We start from the raw sequence: 24,899 nt of genomic DNA, 5'->3' as shown, positions 1-24,899 counted from the left end.
TACCATGTGAAAAAAGCCCTAACAAGGCAAATTTTAGGACTAACCTTTTTTCCCCGTCTCCTTATACCACAGGGCAGTGAGGCATCCTGACAAGCCACCAGCAGACTTACGCTTGCCCAACAAACTTTTAGAACACTTCAACAACATAAATAATTAACTTCTGATTTTTTTTTTTGCCCTGCTGAATTATTCCCTATGCTTAAAACTTAACAACTGAACCACAGTGCACTTTTAATTGCAAAAAAGGTTTTATGCAACTGTGAAACCATGTGGGCAATTTGCATGGATTTGTGCATCAGTATGGAAGCCAACAGTATAAAGACAATTGCTAGCATCTGGGACATTTCAAGTTTGAGGAACTAAGCTCAAAATGGTGACCTGAAAAGAAGCATAGAGCATACTGAGAACATTTATTGCTTAGAAGATGAACAAGAAAGAAGCAAGCAAAAAGGAATTGAGTAATTTCAGCCCCACATCACAAAAGAACAATTAACAAGAGAGCTTTAAATGTGCTGAGGGGAAGACATAACATCAGAAGACAATAGGTGTATTTGGAAGACGAGCTAAGAAACAAATGTGAAAAAGTGAGATACCTCGAGAATCTCTTGAATAAAAGAACTACAGCAATTTAACTTTGTATCTGAGAGGCGAGACATTCACAACAGAACACAGGCTGTATTAGATCAGTTTTATTATGTTATCAAAGTATAACAGTAAAATATTCAAAATCTATTGACCGCATTCATACACAAAAAGGGCATATAAAATGTTAGGTCTCAGAATATGTTCCATACAAAATACTGTTAAACGTAGAGCAGCAAAGTCATTGCCAAACATTCCCTGAATTTACGAGGGCCTCGAACACACTGTGCTCCAAGAACTACCTTAATATCAAACATTCCTTCCTTTGGTCTGCAAGTCCTTTGCAATTATTGCTAGTTGTTGAAGCCTTCTGTGTTTTAAACAGAATCACATAGTGACTCTGAGCCACTTCAGAAGTATTACAACGACAGCTGAAAGTCCCTTCAGCATTTTCTATACATTGTCAAAAATAAACATATTTGGTCCTCAAGAATATTTTTTGGTTTCTGAAAATATCCTGGAAGAATAAAACATAGTATAAGTTATGGAAAGAGAGAGACATGATCCATATGTGTTCAGTATAACAAAGACATGTCAGTAGAATCAAAGTTTTGAACTGTGCAATGTGGCAAAGCACCAGAATTACTCCTCTTAAGGAACTTTCACATTCCCCTCTTCCCTTTAAGATGTAATTCTTCTTACAAAAATCTAGAATGCTCAAGTGCTACATGGCAGTAGCAAGCCTATGAAGAATGCTGAATACTCTTGCCTTGTAGAGGAATATGCCTGAGTAAGCACTTCTCAAAGGGCTGAGTGAAGTTGTTCAGTTTCAGTGATTAGAGTAATGTTGCTTGCTGCATTCACTTCACAGCCATAAGTCTATCCCAATATGCAAGAAACAGAAAATTAAAGGGCTGAAGATAGTTTGGCAGAAAAAAAAATCAGAGGTTCTGAACACAAAACAGAGCTACAGTCTGTAGAACCATCAGATCAAACTCAGAAGCACTGTGCTTGTGCTAAGTGTGCACATTCTCAGACAATATTTCATAGTAACAAACAGGAAGCCAAAACCAAGGCCTGAAAAACTTTCATATTCATCATTTTTACCAGAATAGCTAACAAGACACAAGCACAGACACTGTTGGACTTGTCCACTAATGGAAAGCTAAGGATATAGATTAATGGTTTACAAGTCTTCAGGTCAAGAGATGTAGTCAACTGATTTCAGAAACAATACTAGATCCCAAAAACTAGAAAAGAATTTTTTTGTACCCAAAAGAGAAATATTAAAATTTGAAAAGCATCTTCTAGAACAACATATTTTGGAACTTCAAGCTAAACTCTTGGTATGAGTCTGAGAATGTGATTAATTAAACAGGTAAGGAGCTAAATGAAACTTAGATACATTCTCCAGATGAGGTTAAGAACTGTTTGCCTACGTCCCTTTCTCATTTCTCAGCCCTTGATGCTGATGTTGGTGGCCTGCAATACAGACTCCAGCTCCACTCATTCAAGTGCTTATTGACAGGCATTCTACTTCAGCAAGAAATAAATTGTGAAAAACTGTTGTCTAATTTATTTCTGTTGCAAACCAGTAACATATCAATTTATTCACAAATTGAGTCAGACCACAAGGAAGAGCTTTATCTTTGAGCAGTCTTGGAACACAAGCCTGAAGCTTAACCAGCTGACAGCCCTGCACAAAGTAGAACACTTGGCTGAAGGACTTGTGTGCTGCCTGCTTCCCACCCCTCCTCATTTCAGCAGTAACCAGTTTTAAGTGGCTCGGGACAGCACAGTAGTTTCTCTGGAGAAGTCCAGACAATATAGCTGCTGAAATACAGGTTCCCAGGCAACTGATGACAACATACATGTTCCATTTTTAACATCAGAAAAGTGTCTTCTCCCTCAACCAAAGTAACAGGGAAAAACGCAGGGGAAAAGTGAAGCTACAGAAGCAAATTAGAAACCTAGGAAGATATTTAGCTTATCCATGACCCTAGCTTGAGTTGTTCTGGATTTACAAATCATTTCGGAAATTAAATTTAAAGCTTTAAACCTACTTCTTGTGCCAAAAATATTTCCTACGGTAATAAGAGTTCAAACCTGTCATTTCAACATACCTTATTCTTATATTTGATAGTAGTAAGCATTTTATGCATGCTACAGAAATAGTTAAAGGTTACCCTTCAGAGAACTTCAGTTTCATAAGTAGTGAATCCTTAATGCTTCTCATGAGTTTTTAGAACTCCTTTTTCCTGGAAGACGTAGCATTTTGAAAGCATTCCAAGTTGTTTTCTGAGAACTAAATAGAGTCTAACTGGGTGGCTAGTTTTAAAGCAAGTAAGAAGAATCTTCCAGTGACATTTTTCCAGTGGGACTTCTATAATCAAGGTTATAAATACCATGGCCTTTACGCCATCATTTCTGTGTAGTTCAAAGCTGAAATATTTTTTCTAAACACTGAATAGAACAGTACTGTAGTAACAGAGTTGCATGTTTGGCAATTATCTAAACAGTTAAGGAACAGAAATTGAGATCTCACCTTCTTAAAACAGCAATTATATAACTCAAATTCAGTTCCCATAGATTGCGTTTTGAAGTTTGAAGTTCCTTTTCAACTGAGGGCAACATTGATCCAACCACTGCTTGTCCAGTAACTGAATAAGAGCTTAAGTATTTGAGAACACGGCTTGTATTTTATACTAGTGCTACACTGGCTTCCACTCCATGCCGTTTCATCTTCCATTTTAATGAATGCCCACCATCCATTATCATTTCCACTACTGGAGATCTTTTGCAACCTGAAGTGCAATTCTGCACCATATGTATTGTTTGCCTGCACTCAATTGTATTAGCTTTACTTTACATGCTAAAGAATTTACACAGCTAAAGAAGGGTATTGCAAGCCCCAGCCACAGCTGAACTTCTTTCCTTCATGGATAATAATGCACCAGGATAATAATCCTCAGATTCCTGATTAAGTCATTAGGCTCTAGAAGTCAATAAGCAAACAACTTTAAGCAAACAACTTTTTCCTCTTTCTTAAGAAAAAAAGTACCTAATGAGAACCTTCAAATAATTAACACATTATCTTTCCCCAAGAAGCTGTAACAAAAGAAAGGCTGGATATGACAAAAGGTCATCCAGTACCTGGCAAACCTCTTGTCTATCTTACCTAGTAGATATGTACATTTACAAACTAAGGCAGTGGGAACTGTGGATCAGAATATGCAAGACCCTTTAGAAGGAATTTGCTGTGCTTCTCAAGTTATTAATATCCTTCCCTTGTTTCATGGGAGTCAGATTGCAATCCTTCCCAACCCTCCTACTCCTAACCCTAAAAGGCCACACAAAGGATAAATCATGTAGTACGTGCAAGGGGCTGCACAATCTCCAAATGAAGGTCTGTATGAATACTGGACACAATACTGGAGGCACCAAAATGCATATTTGACCAGGTTTTCAAAATATGAAAACACCATGAAGCATCATGAACATACATCAGAGACAACCATTTAGGACACCAACCAACTTCTTGAACACAACCTTAAAAAAAAAAAAAACAAAATAAATAATTCAAATAACTAAATACCAAGGGATTAAAAGGCATTTCCCTTACTTAAGGGAAGGCATCACAGGTGAGGAAAATAATTGTCAACACAAGGTATCACAAATTAAAAAGCAGCTTTTTCACATAAGAGATAGTAGTATCATTTGATAGCATTTGAATGTGCTCATTTCCTGAAAGCTCAAATACCACCACTTCCTGTTTTTGCATGTCCACCCACTTTTGACATTGCAAGGCACTCTGTAAGTTTACTGTACCATCCCCATCACTGTAAATAATCTTGGGCTCTTTGTCAGGAAAGCTTTCATAATGGAAGGAATCCGGTGTTTCTACGCCAGTACCATAAAGACAGTGTATGCGCACACCAGGTGGTTTCATCTGGTAGACCAAGGGTTCAGTGTCTTGTCTCATGAGCCAGCCATCTTCAAAATTGATGTCCCTGTAGAATTTTTGGTAATCCCGAAGGGTATAGTTGGCCGTAGGTGTGGTTACAAAGACCTTATCTGGAGGCCATGTGTAGTTGTAGGGGAGCATCCAATTTGTGGAAACTGCTGATCGCTGCTGATCTCGAATCTTGAGTGAACTGATGACAGGTATTCTGTTGTTGTCACCTTAAAAAAAAAAAAAAAAAGATGTAAAATTACATTATACATAAGACAGTGCATGATCTCATAACCAGAAGCAATTAGTACCACTCAGTGATAAATCAAAAAATATTCCCTTTGCTTACACTGAAAATTGAAGAAGTTTTTCATTTTTTGATTGTCTCAGCAATCAACTTCTGCAAACTTCCAATAACTTACAAATTTACGTACAAGTTAATGACTATGAATGACTGACAAACCAAGAGTACTGCTACCTTAAAGGTCTTAAATTATACACCCAATAAGCCTCAAAATTATTCAATTTTATCCCATTTAGGTTTAATACAGTATACTAGTGTTTGATCAAAACATTTGAAGAATAATATTTTTTTGTTGTTGACATCAAGACTAGAACAGACTGCCAAGAAAAATATATAAAGATGGATCAAATTAACATGTGATTACGTTATAACTTATATGCTTTCTTCAGATTGTAACCACTACTCATGTCTTTCTCCCCCCAAATTAAAAGCCACCTAATAAATAGTATGCATAGCAATCACTGGAATTTATTTATTTTATTTTGAAACAGTTCTGAGATCAGAGGTTTGTTTTTTTTTTTTATGGTGACTGATCTGACCTATTTTCTATCACAGTGGCTAGCACACCTCAATACTTTTGTCAGCTGAAACTTGAATCTGATTTTTTATTATTAGGTTCAAGTAGTTACAGCATGTCGTTATTCATGTCAACAGAACCTTAAAAATCAAAATACCAAAACTGCTGTTCCTGAAACAGCACCAAAGCATGTATTTTTCAATTCCATAAGGTGGCACTGTCGGTTCAGGAAGACAAGCTAAAGCACAGTATTTACTGCCATTTTCAGGAGGATTGCATGGAGACATTACGAGAATAATCCTGGGAAACAGATAGAAGGGAAACTCAAGAGAGCACAGCAAGAATTACAGAAGTCCTTAAATGCATTTCACATTACTGTGTGCTGTAAATACTTAGCTGTGCACACTCACCACTAAGATACCAAATGCTACATGCAAGTTTTCAGCAATAAAATCTTGAGTTACAAACCTAAAAATTAGAGAAGTCTACCAAGTTGTTTATTCTACTTGAAATAAACAAGTACAGAACCTGACACTCTGCTCCAGCCTTTTCTTTCAGAATTGCTTGTCAAATCTTACACTTTTTCCTGAAGTGCAGAAGTACTATAAGGTCAAGACCACACTTAACACCAGCAGGCACCGACATTATGGTATATAAAATATTAGGTCTAAAGACAACGTTGTCAACATTTCAAGCTGACAATCAGAAAAAAGAACAAGTGAACTTTGCATCTATGCTTGCCGTATGTAAAACAGGAAGAGCATCCTCGCTTTATTGGCAATACAATTGTTATAATAAAAATACCAATCCTGTGAAGTACTTAAATATGTAGCAGTCAGCAACACAGATCTAGAGACAGTAAATTTCCACTTGAGTGCTGCTTGCCACTTGGATAACAACCATGGATTTAATATCAAGTCCTAGCCATTAACATACTATAAACAGGAATGGGAACAGACAGAATGCATTTTTGCTTGAACAAAGCTTGCCTGATGTTTCCTCCAGGAATGCAGTACTTCTGCTAAAGCAACAATTCTTCTGCATGCCAGTATCCTGATAGTTTCAGAAACAAGCCAGACTAATGTAATCAAAACATTAACACCTGATGGTGGTGATTTTTTTTTTTAACCTACAAATGTTTAGGAGACAGAACTAGCCTAAGAATGGGCATTCTGATGCCTCTATACTATACTATGCCTCTTAAGTTTCCTACATCTTGACTTTTCTGCTCCAAACCATGAAGTTTAATACTACAGACATACAAATTAAGAGATGATTATGTTTTAGTAAGAATCTATTCATTAGATGTATGTAGCTAGCTAATTTGGATGAGATGCATTATAATGGATAGACAAAATATGAAGCACTGAAATTTAATTCAAAGGGAATCCGAGACTGAAATTGCATAGTCTTTTCAAATTTTATGAAGGTATTCTTAACATTGCTCACTTTCTGCCCTTTCTATAGCATACAAGCTTGTCAGACAAAGCCTGTGGAAAGAAGGAAGTCAATTTATTTTTATCGTATCTTACAGTGCCACTGCAATAGAGTAAACAATGTACAACTCAATACAAACATCTGATTTAATATATCTATACATATATATTTTAAATAACTGAGTTGTGCATTCCGGTTCAGAATCAAATTCCTTTGCTAAGCAAAGCATTCTTTTGATTTGTCCATGCATGGCTGGCAGTTGCTTTGTGCTCTGCATTTTGATGAAGCCCATTTCTGATGTCAGCTTTGTTTGGGAAGCAACCAATAACCAAAGCTAGCCAAACAAAAGCAAAGAAACAGCAGGACAGAAACACTACAAATTAAATGCTAAAAACACAATAACGTTGTTTTGCTGTGAAATAGTAATGGTGTAACATGACGTGGTAACTGAGCTTTCTCTCAGTTGTTTGCAGTTGCATAGTGAAAGACTTTTTTTTTTTTTTTAAACCAAGCTATAACTTCAGCAGGCATCTGTGCTCTGGGCACCACACCACTTCATTGCATGTACCAGTTCCCCTTCATGTTCATATCAAGCAGCTGTATGATATTTAATCAAAGGCAACTACTGAATGCTCTGGAGTCCATGTTGGCTTAGCAATACTGGACAGAGAACAGGCAGGCTGCAGGCAGAAGTGACAGAAATAAGAGGCAGCAGGTCAAACAGCAGCTGTTTGTATCATCTGCTAAAAAGTTAAGAGGGGATGCAGCTCCTAATTAAGGGATGTAAAAACTTGGTCTATTCCCATGAATGGAAAGATAGTCTGGCCACATGACTTGAGACATCAACTTGCCACCACTTACAAAAAATATTTTAACTTCATAGTATCTTCTACATTCATCCTCTGGTCTTACAGTAAACCATTTAGTGTATTTCATGCTACTTATGAAATGCACTGCAAACCTTCAAATTACCTACCTGAAGCCAGCACACGGAGAGTTTTAGCCACTCCTCCCCAGGGAGCACCTAACGACACGTAGTCCTTTATGTACTTGTCTTTCCATTCCTGAGTCTGATGGTTTAGGAAGTACAGGGTGTACATGTTACCCATACTGTGGGCAATTAAAACAACAGGACTTCCATACTGCTCATACAATAACTCTATCATCTTGCGAAGGGCCACAAAATAGTCTCCATTCTCATCTAAATGAGAAACACACAGGTCACACAGTTATAATCACTAATTGTCGCTGCCATCTTTCAACACAATTATTTAAAAGGTAATATTTTGAAGCAAATCAAAACCAGTGCATCTTTACATCAGTATTTTATGAAAGGCTGATGTTTTAGGACTGTTTCATAGAAGTAGGAAGAAACTAATATATTTTAGAACATAACTCCATTTTTTCCTACCTTTAAAATAAATTTAAGATGAGATTTTCTGGGAAATATCCCATGCTGATGGAATGCTAATTTTCCTCCCACAAAAAATCAATAGTGGAATTCATTTGGAGTCTAAAATAATTGTGCTAATGCAGAGTTTTGGAAAAAAAATCTGAACTTCCTATGAATTATATTTTTTTTCTTCCCCAAAAATGTAACAGTTTTGTAGGTCCAGGAAGATTCATCATTTCATGAAAGTACAAATAAGGGTCAGTCTTTTAAAGTACGCATGAACCTTTTAACAACACATCTTCTATAAGCAAAGTTATCCCTAAATAAGAGTCTTTGCAGATTCCTGCTGGCACAGTATACTTCATTTCTATTAGATGTAATTAAATGAGCTTTAAAATGAAGAGGGGGAAAGAAAAAAAATAATCAATAATACCTTTCTATAACCCTGTAATAAGATACCAATTCTATGTGTCAACTGCAACAGAAATTTAAAGCGGTCACATCAGAAACAAAAGTCATCGTTATTGATTTTCCTTCAGGCAGTATTCCTGGATGCCAGGGTTACATGCTTCAGTTTTGTGGGCCAAAGCGAACTTGATACTAGAATATTAGTATTAATAAAACATATATACTATTTCTTCAATATGCTTCACAAGCTATGAAGAATCTACAAACCACTTGTGCTAATGAGGAATAGAATAAGATGAAAAGTACTATGTTCTAACACTTACATAAAAACAAACTTAGAAATCGTAGGCAGCACCTCTCATTGTTCAGTTTTAAGGACACTAAATACAATTTATTCCTCAGGATATAGTTCAGGCAGTTCTGCTAGACTTGGTGTGACACCAGAATCAGCAAAGTGATACCCTTAGCAAAGTTCTTTCTGAAGACTGATAATGTAGAGTTTGGAAATTCCATTATTAATGCACCATGGGGAGGGGTGGTTTTGTGGAATTTGGTGGGTTTTGGTTGTTCTTTTTTTTTTTTTTTTAGGCAAATCTTAAGTAGCAAATCATTTAGAGAAAAAAAAAAAGACCATACCACAGAGCTTTCATCAGAGTCTAGGGATACCAAGGCCCTAAGAACTAGTTAAAAAGAAGGTTTTAAGTATAATACTATAACTAGGATGAGGGGACAGGACCCAAAACTCTTTGCTTGCTTGGAGAGTCAAGAAAGTTTGTTCAAACAAGAAATTTACTTGGTGCCTTTCGCCAGTCATAAGGTGCTCCTCTTACATCTTCATCACGTGTGTAGCCCCAGTCTACTAAACTCTGCACCAGCATATAGAAGTAGCTGCCTGTAGACATAAAATCAGAGAAATATAACAGTGAAGAGATCAGCATTAGAAGCAGCCATCATACAATTACAATGTGAGTTCTGGATGCATTGCCTACAACTCTATAGACTGATAGACATTAAAACCCTAACTTTAATCAATCTGACAATCTAAAAAGCTGCATATTAAGCAAAATGAGTTATGCTTACTGTCCCCCAAAAGAAAAACTACTCTTCCTAAAAAATTCTTCCTAGTTGGCCACAGCAAAAGATGTCATACACAGCAGGGACAACTTTTCCCTCAGCATAACTGGCCCTTGAACTGTTTAAAAGGGAAATTACTACATTACAGTCCTATCTTATGTTGATTGCAGATGGACTTCAGTTATGGCATATAATACATTCATAAATGTTGGCAAATTCTGTATCAATTATTAGAAACAAAAAGCTCACAGCATACCCCAGGGCAAAACTAGAAACTACCCAAAGTTATTTTCCTATCCATCAGTTAGCAGACTGAGACAGAACGTAAAGCTTCAAAAGCAAAGAAGGGAAACACTCGCAGACTGACTGCAAGTATCTGTGTTAAGATGTTATGTATTACAGGTTTTGAAACATAGGATGCAAGTATTACCACAATTAAGGGCACCTAGTAACACTTTAGGAAGTGAAATGTCAAAACATCCTGTTGAATATCACAGCCATATTTACATTTTGAGCAATGCCTCAATCCTTAGTCTTGAATGCTTGAATGTCCCTGAAACAGACAGAGGCAGTTTTAAATATGGCCCTGTTCTAGTTATAACGGTTTATGAAGTGAAGATCACCAAGCACAGTAGTGCCCTTTTGGAGGCAGCTCACTATGGAAAAGAAAAAGAAATGCATGCAATTTAACAGGGACCATTCTACACTGAAGCTCAGTACATTACTGGCTATTAAATTACTTAAGCCATTAGCCACAGCTAACAACTTCTCACATAAGGTTACCAGTATTTTCTGGAAGACTCCTGGGGAAAAAAAAAAAAAGAAAAAAAAAAGAAACTGCAACCAAACACAGTAATGCAGCAATCTTTTGCAGCATGACTTTACTTATTCTGGCACTGACAAGAGACAGGGAGCTGCAAAGTGATCCCACGTCCCCCAAGTCCATTACCTCATTCTCGATACAAGAACACTATGCTCAAAACCAAGCTGAAGAAGTGTTTATTTTGTATTTTGCTTGCTTGTCAAGCTTCACTCCCAAAATTTTCTAATCAATCCATCTCATTTTCTAAAAGTGTCTTCAAGATGCCTACTCAAGTTTTATCCAGAGATCTTCAATCTGGCACAAGACTAAATAAGTTTTCTTGTCTCAACCCATCAGGCCAAACAGTGGACAAAAAGGTATACAATAAAAACGTTGAAAAGCCAAGTGAACCATGTACTACTCTACTACCAAAAAAAAAAGATATTAAAAAAAAAGATTTCTACCTGTAAATAGAACTCAATTTGAAGTCAAATTTCAGTGGTTCGTTATATAAAGACATACTAGAAATCCTACAAGTGACAAAGCATTTCAAATATGCTTCTACATACCAACACTCCTTTTACTTGGGTCAAGAAATTCCAAAGAAAATGTCTGCCCAAAGCCTGGGACTCTGATATCCACTCCATCTGGTGGTTCCGTTATCTTACTCGTTCTGTTATATACCAGCCTGGAAGAAAAAAAAAAAACAGAAACATGAAGCATGTCATATTACCACATGACAGCTCTCAGCTACGTTAGGTCTTTCACTGAGTGCAGTAACAAGAACTTTAAGTGCTATTACCCAGAAGGGAAAAAAAAAAACAAAAAAAAAACACACAGGCAAACATAAGAGTACTCTAATGGCTAAGTGGTTTTACAATGTAAACAATTATTCTAATTAGTTTTTAGTTTTAGATTCAGCATATAAGGCATATCTTGGAATCTCTTTTAATCTTGGAATACAGAATTATGCCTAGACTTCTATTTCAGAACAACATAAGCTTCTTAGTATAGTTCTACACCATTTCACCTTGCATCAAGCCACAAAATGGAGAAAATTTGTCAAGAATGTAAGAACAAAAGGTGCGGCAGTAGAAGATAAAATACCTTTAAAAAAAACAGATAACAAGAATTCCCCTAGTTAAAAATAATTCATTGTGTTTGATTACCAGCAAAAGGAAGCATTTGCTATTTTTTTTTGACTAATAACAATTGATACCTCAGGTAACACATGTAGGCATGAAGTGGTTTTTAGATAATTCCCCCTTCCCAGGCTACAGAATGTAAAGCATCAAATTTAAAACTTCACATTGATTTTCCAGTGGCGCACAAAAATTGAAATTCTGCAATCACTGTTCTTGTTTTTCCCCTTTGTTGCTTTGTGTGGTAGATCTGTTTAGTCTTTCAAAAGAAAGTGCTAAGCTGCTACTAATTAGCTATGCAGAATCAATTTTCTATATACAAGTAACACAATGAAAGCTAGTTAGGAAAGATACAAAGTGTTATTTTTGACAGAAGGAACATTGAATTTAGAAAGATTTTTAAATCAAAGTTTTCAGCTAAGAAACCAAGTGACTTATCCCTCTGGCATTCTATTTACATTATAGAATATATTTGGGTCCATATGTTTATAGTACTCACAAAGCTACAGGCAGAGATTTGCTGGAGACATAACATTACTTGGAAGAGGCTAAGATCAAAAATTACTCTGAGGCCACACAAAGTTCAAAATGGAAAGTGAGTGACAGATTATTTTTAAGATGTCACAGCACAGTGGCAAGATGCCCTTCCTCCCATTCTTGCAAATGGATTTCAAAACAGAAGATAAAAACAGCCTTTATGTCAATTTCTGCTCTGCATCTTTAAAAAATTTATGTCCTTTTATGTCAAAGTTAATACTGTAATGCACACAACCTGGGACCTCCAGCAAGTACTCTAGCTTATCAGTTTTAGTACACTCCAAACAAATGCAGTCATGCTTTGGCTCCTGAATTCCTAATTGCAACTTAAAGTGCTGATACACATTCACATGGTGTTGCATTCTTGAATGCATTCATACACTACTCTTGGAAGCCTTTACATTTTTCATACTCCTCTTTCCTTGAATACTCAGTGTTACCACCCATAAAACCATAGAAAAGACACAGGGGATTCTGCCTAACCAAGAGAAACAAAAAATATTGAGGAGGCACTGCAAAGCTGTCTTTCCATAGCATACGAAGTTGCAGTAATTTCATTATGGAGAAAGATTTAATCTCTAGTTACAATACTGTGATTTTTCATCATCCCAAGAAGGAAAAAGGGATTTTGGATTTCAGTCCCATGTCAGGGCCTTTCACATGCAATGAGTTTCTGTCAAATCCATAACTTATAGTTACAGTGATCAACTCTATAAAGCTATGTTAAAGTTATACTGCCAACAAGCTCAATACATTCATGTAAGAGAAACATGCCAATATAGTATTTTTTAATTGCACAAGATAAATATTTCTTTTCCTTACAGATATTTATGATTTTTACATGAACATTAATGAAGCAATAAATGATAAAATATCCCATAAACTTTAAGTATTGACAATTAGTAGAGCCAAAGTAATTCTGGTAAAACTTCCAGACTGCACTTGAAGGATCCCAGGCACCTCAGCTGCCCACAAAACTGCTCTGACGACATACTGCCAGGAAAAGTGCAAGCTCACGTTCCTATCTTGCCTCTCTCAGCTGCCCAATGAACCTCCTCCCCACTTACTCATCAAAACTTAAGTAACTCATCAAAACAGCAGCAAATGTTCTGCTTTAGATAAGCCTACAGAAGCCTGGTAAGTGCCCAAGCCAACATGTGGTAACTGGTAGTACAGGGAGGTGGCAGAAACTAAGAATCTCATTTTCTTCAGAGATGATGAGCTACTGCACATGCAACAGAGCCACATCCTGCAGTTCAGCCTGTTACTCTGCCTAGCAGAAATCCAAGTCATTTCTCTCATTGAATCAATGAAAGAAACTTAAGGTGGCAGTTCTGTACAAAGCAGATCAGCTTAGGGAAAGGGGATAACTGCAAAGAGCAACATATCTGGCCTTACCTGATATTATCAATCCAGCAGTCAATGATGACAGGCAGGAGCAATTCTAAATTCAGCCAGAGTGTAAAATAGCTGTCCGTCTTCTTAGAGCAGAGATAGTGCACTACTGATGGCTTATCTAATTTTGCCTCCAGCTGATTACCTAAGTCCCCCGGAACTGAAAGATATAAGGAGACGGTAAAATGAAAGGGTATAACATTTTTGGTTTTAACATTGTAATGCTGCAGTCCTCACATCCAGTGTCACTGCATTCAGATGTAACAGTTATGTAATTATTTTTATTCAGTTAAAGGAAGCATTGCATACATATTTCCCACAGAAGAAATTTAGTTTCTCACACACAAAAAAAAAAAGCATGAAAACATGAGCTGGGGAGCCACCATGTACAATAACTCTGGATGAATAGTTCCTAACTTCAAAGAACAGACAGTATAGGAACAGGTTAGCTTAAGCCACAGGTATGAAAAACACATTATCTCAGACATTGCCAGAATTATCCATGTTTAAAAATGAAAACTGAGTCAGGATTTTTTTTCCTGCAGGTAATACAATTGAACATCTTTCTGTTCTTCCCTAACAAGTTGTCTGCAAACTGAATTTGACACAAAAGCGAAAGTAAAACTTAAATGGAATTATCACCTCCTACAGCACTTCTATTACACTAAATTTAGTTGGCTACTGTGCTAATCCAAATGTGTAGTTACATGTTGTTATGAGTCAGGTTTGGATGCCACAGTTTTGGTCTTTTTAAGTGTTTCGATACACTACTGATGTAAGGGAGGAATACTTGGAGGGAAGGATCTTATATTTGCACCTTCTCCAAAGTTCACTATTCTTAATTTAGCATATGCTAAATGCCCATACTCCTTTATTTTAAACACAAAATAAAGACAGTTCTAATTTTGAAGTAAGAATTTCCTAAGCTTAAAAGTACCGCTGAAAATTTCAGCAACCAGTCCCCAGAGATAAACTTATATTTTATGATAAATCCGCCCCCCACCCCTCCGACTGGGAAGGGGAAAATACTGCATTAACTGAAAAGCTGGGTACTTCTTACAATTTTTTCCACCTTTTCAGCTCCTTTCTAGCTCCTTTCTTCCCCTCTCCCACCTGCCCACTGCCTCCCACCCCTCCCCCAACATGTACCTTTTGTGGGTTTACACAGCTGGATCCTATTTACATGTCAATATTTCATTTTGACGATTTATATGCAGGTCTATCCATACAGTTGCTCTCCCTCCTCTCTCCCCTTTAGTAAGGAATTTTATCAAAAACAATTAAGGCTTACAGAATGCTGATATTTAGCCAGGGCTTTGTATCTCTTAGGGGAACATTCAGTTTAGCTAGAAAGCAAGATATGGTTTCAATGACATTTACTGCAAAACTGAAAAAGAATGGAACTTCAGGTTAAGTACAGACGGTGACAACCACACTCTTCCTACCTTCAGCCACCACAGGTTGTGGCCCACCAAAATATATACGTCAGGATTTCTTTATTGCCTGCCCCCGCTTTCTCATTAGGTGTTTCACATCTTTATTTCTGTACTCTTAAGTGAAACGTTAAAAGATCCAGTAGCTGACTACAGTTATATTTAGGTCATATTTCAAGGACACTGATTTACTGGAAAGCATAATAAGGAAGATTGTAGCATTGCATCACACCCTAGAAAAAGTTTACTGCAGTTCAGTCTTGTAACCTCACAAAACACTGTCTAGTTATTACTTATAGAAGTATAAGGCAACAGCCAGTTCAACAATCTCGTGCCTGTTCTGGCTGCTGTATCAGTGCTCTCAATTACAAACAGAACGGAATGTAGTTCTATTTATAATCAAACGTTCATGGCTGGCCAGTTTCAGCAGCAGACCTGCCAAGGACAAAACAGGTTGATTTTGTGTTCAGTTCTGAAGCAAAACAAAGTACACGAGTCACATTCTGTTCTATCCTGGAACCTCCTTTCCTTTAGTAAAAAAAAAAGTTCTTCCAGCAAAGATACCTTTCAAAAGCTTAGGCAAACACCTGGAATGTTATTTAGAGTTTTAAGAACTTTTCCAAACAGCACTTAAATAGTCATAAGTGCACCCATTTGGAGTAGGAAGACTCACAACTCCAAAGATTAAAATAGAGATACATTTACAAACAAGAATACTGAAAGCAGTAAACTGCATAAAGTCTCCCTTGGAGTTACCAGAGTGCTTTTAGATTAACTGCAAGTTTAATTTGGTTAGAATGTTTTATCCTCAAGCTTCTTGATGAAACAGGCTGTGCTCCTGTGTCCACCACAAAGATGAGAATCATTACATACTGGTTTTTGCTCACAAGATGACAGAGAACAGATGAGTTAACAGACATGGTAATTTTATGTAATCCTAAACAAAAGATAACGGACATGTTCTACCTGTGCCAGGCTACAGTACTACAGCTGAAGTATCACACGAAGGTATGATGTCTGTTTGTTTATAAAGCAGGTATTAACACAGTCTCCTTTCAGGTTTACGCTTTCATATTGTCGATCTGCTAATCACTACATTCACAACTGGTGTTTTGTTTTCAAAAGTATATCCTGCAAGCTAAAAAGGGTTTGTAGTAAAGCTATGGGGAACAAAAGGCAAATTCTGACTTTCCAAATTACAAAGAGAAGTGTATAATACCTTCAGTCTTCACCCCACACAATTTAACAGTGTTAATGATTTACAGTTGGCTGGAAAACCACTTCATGACTTTTTGATAAGTAACAGGTTAGAAAGCTCACACAAGGCGAATTCTGTAGGATAAGGACATACCTTTCTGATTTTTCTGAAATGGAATTTGAAAGCAGTCAGAGGAAAGAAAAAAAATCCCCTTTGCTTTCAGATCATACACAGAAAATACCTGTGGGCAGAATAAGTATTTTTTTTTGTCATCATCCTCGTACCTACCAATAAGTAGCATTTCCAGGCCTTTTTGCTAGAATTATTGCTGACTGTTCTTACTTTTTAAGGCCCACAGACCGACTCCATAAATTTATAAGATAACTGGCAAGTGAAGTCCTGCAAAATACGTTGGCACTAGTTAAAACTGAGCATTCAGAAAAAGATCTCAAGCAGTACCATTGCTTTCCTAATTTGCAGGTGTTAACTAATAAACTGCAACACTTGGAAACAAACAGGGATTTCACATTGGGCAGAAAAAAAGTTTCCATTAGGTTTGATGATCTGTAAGTTCTAGCATTACTCTCACTTTTCGCAAAGGCTATAATCCCAACAGAACTCATTCTAATACATTTATGAATCTAATTAACTTCCAATGTTATGATATCCTTCATTGATTTTTGCCTCAACTTCCTTGAGGAAACTAGTAGATCTCCTTCCGTGATGTGTATTTGTTTAAGTTTTATGGAAAGCACATTCACAAATATGAGAGCTTAAGAGGATACAACTTCTCCAAATCTAAGAATTCTAACAACCACCTTAGGATACATTGATACTCCTGTCTATAACACTGCTAAAGAGTTAGTGCTGATTGACTTCCCAGCAGAAGACAATAAGTAAATTGCACTCTGGAAAGTGACTTGCCTCAGTACCCCTCAGGAAACAGAACAGTCAACAAAACCATAAAGAAAAGGAATAATCCTTTATGATTTTAAGTTTCCTTGATACTTCCTTTTCCCCAAATTTTCCAATCTGGTAACTAGAAAATTTGAAAAATTTGAGAAGTCAGCTTTGAACGAAGAGGCTATCAGCTGGTACTTTTTTTTTTTTTTTTACTGCATTTATCTAAGTGGATATGCCTTTGGATAAATACCAGAACTTTCTTACTAGCTAATATTTCCACAAATAACTGAGAAGTTTTTAGTTCCAGAAATTAGCCTTCCTTCAAAACAAGTTATCTGGAAAATTCATTTGAAACTGACTGCAGTTCTCTAGGGAGAATGCCTCAAAGTTGCTTATAGACTCAGTGATAGACTTCCACAAAAAAAAAAAGGCTTCTGTTTAAAATTAGGAACAAGAAAGCAAACAAGATCTCACATGATACTTCTAGATACCTCAGATCACATGAGGCATGAACAGTTAAATCACTCTTGACATTAGGCAGCTGACCATAAAAACACACGCCCCTTAATTAGCAGTCAGCAGAAATTCAGACAAACCTCTTTTGCATGTAAATCAATTATTAACGAACTTCATTTAGGCATCTTTCTAGAAAACTTTAGCCAAGTACCTAACAAATTGTTTGCAGAGGGTATCAGAACATTGATATAGTAATTGTGTTGAGTCAGCTGTAAAAGGTAAAGAGTTCAGTGAATCCACTGCTGATCTTATAAGGACAGGTTATCGACCCCAAAATTGATAAGGCATAGTACATAGTGACTGTGGATGGACTATGTGAGAAAATGAGGTGGGAAGAACAGTAATAAAGAAAAAAGGAATGTCTTACTAGAAGACAAGTGGGTTGAATACATAACCCAGCTGATAAAAGAGCGCAAGATTATTATAATTGTGTGTGAACATGAAGCAGGTATCTAGAAACATTGGCACAGAATAAATTATTATTTTCAGAGATCGATATTGTCAATACAGCAAAGGTATTAAGTAGGCTGTCCTCATTGTTACAGGAAATTTTTGTGGATGAATATATCAGCCTGGCTGAATAGGAACACTTGGGAAAAAGAAAAAAGAATTCAGTAGCATAAGTAGATCTCTCTTCCCCCAAAACACTTGAGGGAGTAACTCCAAGACAGTCGTCTTAGATTTTAGCAAACATTGTCTTTGATATCACACTTTCAGGCAGGGCTTGGGAAGTAAAGTTTTGAGTTTTGACTTTTACCTTATTCTTCCCTGGTTTCACTACAATATGAATACACTTTGGTGTGTTATTTTAAATCTCAGGGAAAGCTGAGCCAATTGCATTGGAGATTTTTTGCAATCAATTACTACCAACATCAGTTTGGTTCCTAGTCTTACTTCTTTCATATGTACAAACATGATCTTAAGAAATATTTCATGTTCAGACAATAACTCCTGCTACCAAGACACCATTTGATGCTGGACAGACCAGCTATAGAAAACATCTTAATCTAAACAGAGCGTTGCCACTCTCCGCATTCCTTGTGCCAGCTCCTTCATTAAGGCAATTCAGCTACAAAAATTACTCATTTCTTCCTCAGCAGGTTAGTGTTCTCCTGCTTTAGCAGACAAATGACTCTACAAAGTGGCCAATACATTGGCACAATAAAAGCAGAAAGAGCACTAATGAACTATTAGATTGGCTTGGCTGTTTCTCAGACCCACACTTAGGCCAGTTAGGTAGCTCCACGAATCTGAGATCTGTCATCAACGCATAAAGAAAATCTCAGCAGCCATCTGAGGGTATCTACAAGGTTGTATCCAAGCAGCTAATCTGTTTGAAGATTTGGGAGACTTCCTGAAGAGTTATTTGCTATTTTCTGGGGAGCAGAATGACATTACCCACATAAAAGCAATGTCCCATATTTGCAGACTACTGCTCTGCTTCCTTCTCCATTACTTGAGTAAGCACAAGCTGCAACAGCAAGTTTGGTCATTACAGGAAAGTTTTGAAAACAAGTTACACTGGGTCTTATGACCACCACTGGTCTAAAACATTTATGAAACGATCATTATGTTAACAACCTTCCTTTAAACGCATTCCTTCAGACCAGATGGCCAACTCGCCATGAACAGAATAAGACTAAACTTCAAACTCCTTTTTCTGCTTAGAGGACTTTAAAAAAAATAAATAAAAACAGACCAAGAGCAAACGTGCAGATCATGACACCACACTTACTACAAAATACAAATATGTTCAAAATTGAAGGCATGTGAAGAATTGAAGGTCTAGATACCAGCCTGATAAATCAGAAGAATCATCTTATAGAGACTCCAAAACCACCCCGGGCTTGTACAACCCATTTAACGCAGTCTGCATACACCTTAGTCTCCTGCATTTGTGATTCCAGGGCAATGCATGTTTTTTGTTCCACCCTTCTTTCTCCCAAACACCTCTGCTAAGCCAGCACTTAGAATGCCTCCCTAAATGACTGTCCTAAATCTTCCTACCATCCTCATGGCAGTAATTCCTAAAAAGCTTATCTTAACATGTCACATACGCAAGAAGGGTGAAGAAAAGGTCATGAAAAGTTAACTAGAATCAGGATGGCAACATTTCATACGGGGCCAGCGAGTGACCGACAGTCACTCCTTCCTCTCCTCCTTTATTTGCTTGACCTTCACTTGCCATGTCATGTCTAATTGAAGCTAAGCTCTTGGTGCAGGTGTTTTCACAAGGACGTTGATTTATACGCATCAAAAACCCCATGGTATTTTGCAAACATAAGTTACAGCAAGTGACTGCCTAAGAGCACCTACCTTCCCAAATGTACCAACAAGCCTGAAAACTTACGTTAACACCAACTGAATCTTCATTTTCTGGACAGATAAGGACTGGACAGCAGAAAAGAGTAAATTTTAGAACAGACGCTAGAATAGTAAAAGATACAAGTTCTATAATGTTTGATAAAAATTAACAGCAAGAAAATCTGCACTCACTGATAAGTCCATGGTCAGCCACACATAGTTTACCCAGAGTTTCTCTTATGAAGAGAAAAATAGGTCAACCATTTTTTATTTTTATTTTTTTTTAGAAACATTCTTAGGTAATGTATACGCATATGATAGATCCATCAGCTAGAACTTGACACTACTATGTTCAGTATCCCTTATCCCAATCACTTTTAAATCTTCCTTGATTCCTTCATACCTAGAGTTGAATATTGGGCAACTAAAACTGTTCTCTTCATCAGGAAGAAGCTTGCACTGAAGTGCCAAAGCTTATTGCTGAAACCCAGTGTTACAGAGTGGAGAGACAGCATAAAAGATTGCTCCTAGCCTTCAGGGACAGCAGTCAGAGGACTTGTGTTCAGATTTCAACTCCAGACTCTTATGAAATCCTTTTGCTGCTTCTTCTTACGGCAAATCTGCTTGCAAATCTGCATCCTCTCAGTTAGCTCAGCCACCTGTGAAGATCTGTGAATTTGTACGTGATGCTTGGCAGATAAACAATGCCTTCTGAAGAAGTTCTTGTTCAGCATTTACCCTTTTCCATTGGAAATTTGTAACAGTAGTTAAAAAAAAAAAAAAATCAACAGAACCTAAGCTATTGTATGTAAATAGAGCTTAAACCAAACAGGATGTCTCTGTCTCTCAATGTTTAACCATTTTCTTCTCCTCCTTATCATCATCAGACCATCCGCTTACAGGACTGACTACTGACATTAATATCACCACATGCACCTGATCAGTGGGGATGCTTAGGAACTACACTATCAGTAGGCAAATTACTCTAACGTTTACTCACAATTCTTACCAATGGACACAGAGGGCGGCTAAAGTAATTACTCCAGACTCACAAGAAGGCTTTCTACGTATCTGTTAGTAACGACTTGGCACCCCCAGGCCAGCACTCCACACCAGTCTCTGTACCACCAGATGCAACACGGCTGCCCCCAGCCCCACCTCTCGCTCCTGTCAAACCCCGAGGGGAGCCAGGGGCACAAAGCAGCCCCCCAGGAGCCAGCGGCCGGGCGGAGAGCATCATAGGGCCGGGCCCCAGCCCCGGTTCACGGCGAGGACCCCAAAACCCCCCACCACCACCCCTCAGGGGACCCAGCCCGGCTCTTACCCAGCACCACGGGCGGCCCCACGGGCCGGCGGCTCGGCAGGCAGCCGCCACCGGGGCAGAGCAGCAGCAGGAGGAGGATGCTGAGGGCAGAGCTCCCTCCCGGGCGCGGGAGGAGCCTAGCGCCGGCCGGCGGCACCATTACCCCAGCGCATAACCCCGCGGCCGGGAGCCGGCGGCGCCCCGTCCCCCTCCCGGTCCCGTCCCGTCCCTCTCGCCCAGCGGGGCCGCCCGGGCTGAAAAGGGCTCGCTCCGCCCCGGCCCGGCCCCGGCACGGTGCCCGCCCCCGCGAGGAGTCACCAGCCGAGCGCGGAGAGCCCGAGCGCGGATTGCCGAGCTCCTCCTTTCCCCCTCCCCGGGCTCCGGTGGCGGCTCCCGGCCGTCGCCTCAGCCGCGCCGTGGGGAGGGGAGCGCCTCACGCGGCTGCAGCCACGGTCGTGAGATCGTGACGGGGCCCGAAGCCGAAGTAAGGGGTGTTTGCGTGTAAAACTAGGGCGGAAAGGCAGGTAGCGCATGAGGGGTGAGGTCTGGGTGGGTTAGGGAGAAACGCACCGTCCTACAGCTGTGAATTTTCGTATTACAAATTCGCAAACACATCCAGTATCAAAGGTTACAGGCGATGCCGTACTTCATGTTACTCAGGTGTACTGACGAGTGTGACAGCTGGTTGGTACACAGTATCATTAAGGCCGGGTGTTTGGCAATATTCAAAAAAAAAAAAAAAAATTATATCTTTATCCCCGTAACAAGAACAGGTAGACGTGTAATGACAAGATTTTAAATCCCAAAGGGACATGAGCCTTCATGCTTTGGCAATGCTGGTTACTAGAAGTTGTTTGCTCAGCCTGCAGTGTGGTGGGGAGTTGCAGAGGGGCCAAGGAAAGGTATCCATAGAGGCATGAACTACAAGGGGGAAGATAAAATGGTGCTTGGAACCGGTGTAATCCCATCTCGTGACTAGCCATGATCACGTCAATGGGCAAAGCAAGGCTTCCTTGGTTCACTTCTGCATCCAGTCCTACTGAGAACATACACTGAGGCAGGTGTTACTGCTTCATGCTCAGCGTAACACTATTTCTGATGGGGTTATTTTGCAACAAGGGTACCTTTCTATCTGCTTTAGAGCTTCCTACGTCCTTTGGCGTGCCTGCGAATTTGCAGAAATATGCCTGCCTTGAATGGGTTACACACCAGCACAAACAGTATCTCAACATCAGAGTGAGATGCTAAAAGGAGAAAACTACTTTTCATTAATTTACGTGTTTCAACCAGCTATGTATACACCATAAGATATAAAAATGTAGCTGTTATTGCCTCACTGACTTCCTTATTCAAGATTTGTAGTTCTGCAGAATGGCACATCAAAAATATTTACACATGAAAGCAGAATCTGGAAAAACAGGCACACAACCTGTTGACTGGAATTCAGAAAAATGTGAGGGGGATGTTGTGGCATTAATGTGGAAGGGGGAGGATATATCCTTCTGAAATTAGAAGAAGAAAATGCGACAAAGCACTCAAGGAAGACAACACTAAGTCTAAATCTAGGATTGTCTTTCTCCAGGCAGGTGCCACACCTGTTATATTTACACTAAGTGGAAAGGTGACAACATCCAGCAAAACCAAAGGCCTGCCTCCGTCCCAAAGACAGGTGCTTAGTCACCACACAAGTGTTGACTTGAAATGACCTCCTACTAAAGCAAACGACAGGGTGTGCAAGTATGACTGTCTGTAAAAGTGGTTGCAACACTGATCCTTGTGTAGGAATTAAATGTTACAAAATGCAGTGAAAGACCTTATGGAAGGGTAAAGCTGTGTTTAAAAAAAAAAAAAAATCAGTCACTCAGTCATTCTCTCATACTGCTATATACTAAAAAGCAGCAAAATGTTCATGCCCAAGTAGTCAGGCCAAGATCACTTGTGTTGTGACATGAGGTTCAAGGAATACCAACTATCAAGTCCTTGGTATGCCTCTTGGATTCTCTTGGACAGCAGCAAAGCAGTTTTTGAACATATTTTCTGTGCTTTTTAGTAGTACTGTTATTATGATGTGGGTTTTTTATTGAGCTTCTTTGGTTTGCGTTCATTTTTTTGTCTTTTTTTTTTTTTTTTTTGTCTTAGTCTTTTATTTCACCCTCTAAATTTTAGGCAAGCTCACTGTTTGCTGTCTTTGTTTCTTTCTTTTAAAATGTCTTTATGAATTATCCTTTTCGTTGCTGAGCTAACCAAAAGAGGAATGGAACATATGACTTACTGTAACCTTGCTACCATCTTCCTTTTACTGGGGGTTGTTTTTCTGCTGGTAAGACATTTCTGCTATAGGCCTCTGACCACATAGGTCTTTTGGTCTGTACAGATGTAAACACCACATTCCTCAGTGTTTGCCAGTTTGCTATTATTTATGTCTTTGGTTATCAAATGTGTGTCATTTTTGTAACCTTTATTATTTCTTCTCATGATATCACACACACATTTCCATACTCAGTCAGACCAATCTTAATATTTCTGTTACGAATCTCTGCACTATTCTGACAGTTGGGAATATCTTCACTCTTCATAAACACCTTTTCCTCTTATTCTTCTCCAGATAAAGCCTGCTAAGCACATAATTCCTATTCCTTCTGCTATGCAAGTCCTAGTTCTTTAGATAAGTCTTTCAGCTGATGAATCAAGTTGTGTCTGTTCTTTCTTTTGTTACCTCCTGTTGGGAGATCAGGACTATTCATACTAGAAAACAAAGTAAACTAAGCTCTTTGCCTTTGTACATGTAAGGTTGTTTAAATATTAACAGCAAATTTCTGTTTTCTTATTGATTGCCTGGTACCATTTGCACTGAAAAACAAGAGGAACCATGACACTGTGGAGCCCCTTGGCATTGTTTTCCAGTTGTTGCTCTGCAAATAACCAACTCAATACAATGTATTTCCAAGTAGTGTGCTGTTAGAAAGGCAATCCACCTCTGTCTCTACAAAGAATGACTTGACAGCAGGGCATTTACAGATTACCCTCAGTTCAGGACCATGATCATGTACATCCTCTTGACAGAATTCTACTTGTTATCATCCAGGGAAAATCCAAGAAATAGCAGAACCAACTACAAGTCTGAAACTGCCAGTAAAAAGCTTATTTCTATAAAAGGTACAATGCTATGTGCTACTTCCCTTCACATGCTTCATATCAAAAACTATCTGGACAACAAAAAGGAATTTGTTACAGTTGAAACTACTGATGAAAGCAGTACTGTGCCTTTTTCATGCTTATATATGAGAAGAAGAAACAAACAAAAAAAAAAAAACAACAAAAAAAAACTAAGAAGCCCACTTTGTTACCATTGTAGAGATATTTTTTTTCATGTGTATAATCAGTATCCGAGGTAAATATTCTTTACTTCTTTCCAAACAAGCATCAGAACTAAACTATATTAAACAGCAGAAATTAGAATATCAGTAGCATTATCTTTGTTTAAGACTCCTTGAGGGCTTGCACTGGCAACTTGACAAAAACCATGAATTAGACATGAGTATGCAGACTTGTTATTTAAGATAAATGATCCTTTCCAGAAACCTAGTATTTGCTTAAACATCTTTTAGTTGGTTGAACAGAATTCTCTGTTTGCCTCCGATCCTTACCATTTAAGTAGTGTTTGTATTGGCTCAAATATCCCCAAACATGATTGTGCTG

The 24,899-nt window shown here is 38.3% G+C and overlaps 1 protein-coding gene across 1 annotated transcript; it reads right to left on the bottom strand.

The window, feature by feature from the left end:
- Positions 1-674: 674 nt before the first annotated feature.
- PLA2G15 (phospholipase A2 group XV) lies at positions 675-21,423 on the bottom strand. Its single transcript, XM_082769937.1, has 6 exons — positions 21,222-21,423; positions 13,547-13,703; positions 11,039-11,157; positions 9,387-9,485; positions 7,769-7,993; positions 675-4,764 (listed from the first exon to the last, which is right to left on the bottom strand). The coding sequence occupies exons 1-6, from the start codon at positions 21,358-21,360 to the stop codon at positions 4,253-4,255; spliced, it is 1,251 nt and encodes a 416-aa protein (XP_082626063.1). The 5' UTR covers positions 21,361-21,423; the 3' UTR covers positions 675-4,252.
- Between the last annotated feature and the right edge of the window lie 3,476 nt (positions 21,424-24,899).

Source organism: Aythya marila, assembly GCF_965140915.1.
Source record: "Aythya marila genome assembly, chromosome: 12".
NCBI classification, from domain to species: Eukaryota; Metazoa; Chordata; class Aves; order Anseriformes; family Anatidae; genus Aythya; species Aythya marila.
Note: the sequence above shows the minus strand (reverse complement) of the source record. Positions and strands in the feature narration are given on the sequence as shown.

Coding starts and splice junctions, on each gene's coding strand:
- PLA2G15 (XM_082769937.1), bottom strand. CDS start 21,360: ATGGTGCCGCCGGCCGGCGCTAGGCTCCTCCCGCGCCCGGGAGGGAGC. Junction 11,158..13,546: donor TGCTGGATTGATAATATCAG/GTAAGGCCAGAT, acceptor TTTTTCTTCCAG/GCTGGTATATAACAGAACGA. Junction 4,765..7,768: donor TCTCCGTGTGCTGGCTTCAG/GTAGGTAATTTG, acceptor TTTTTTTTTAAG/GTGACAACAACAGAATACCT.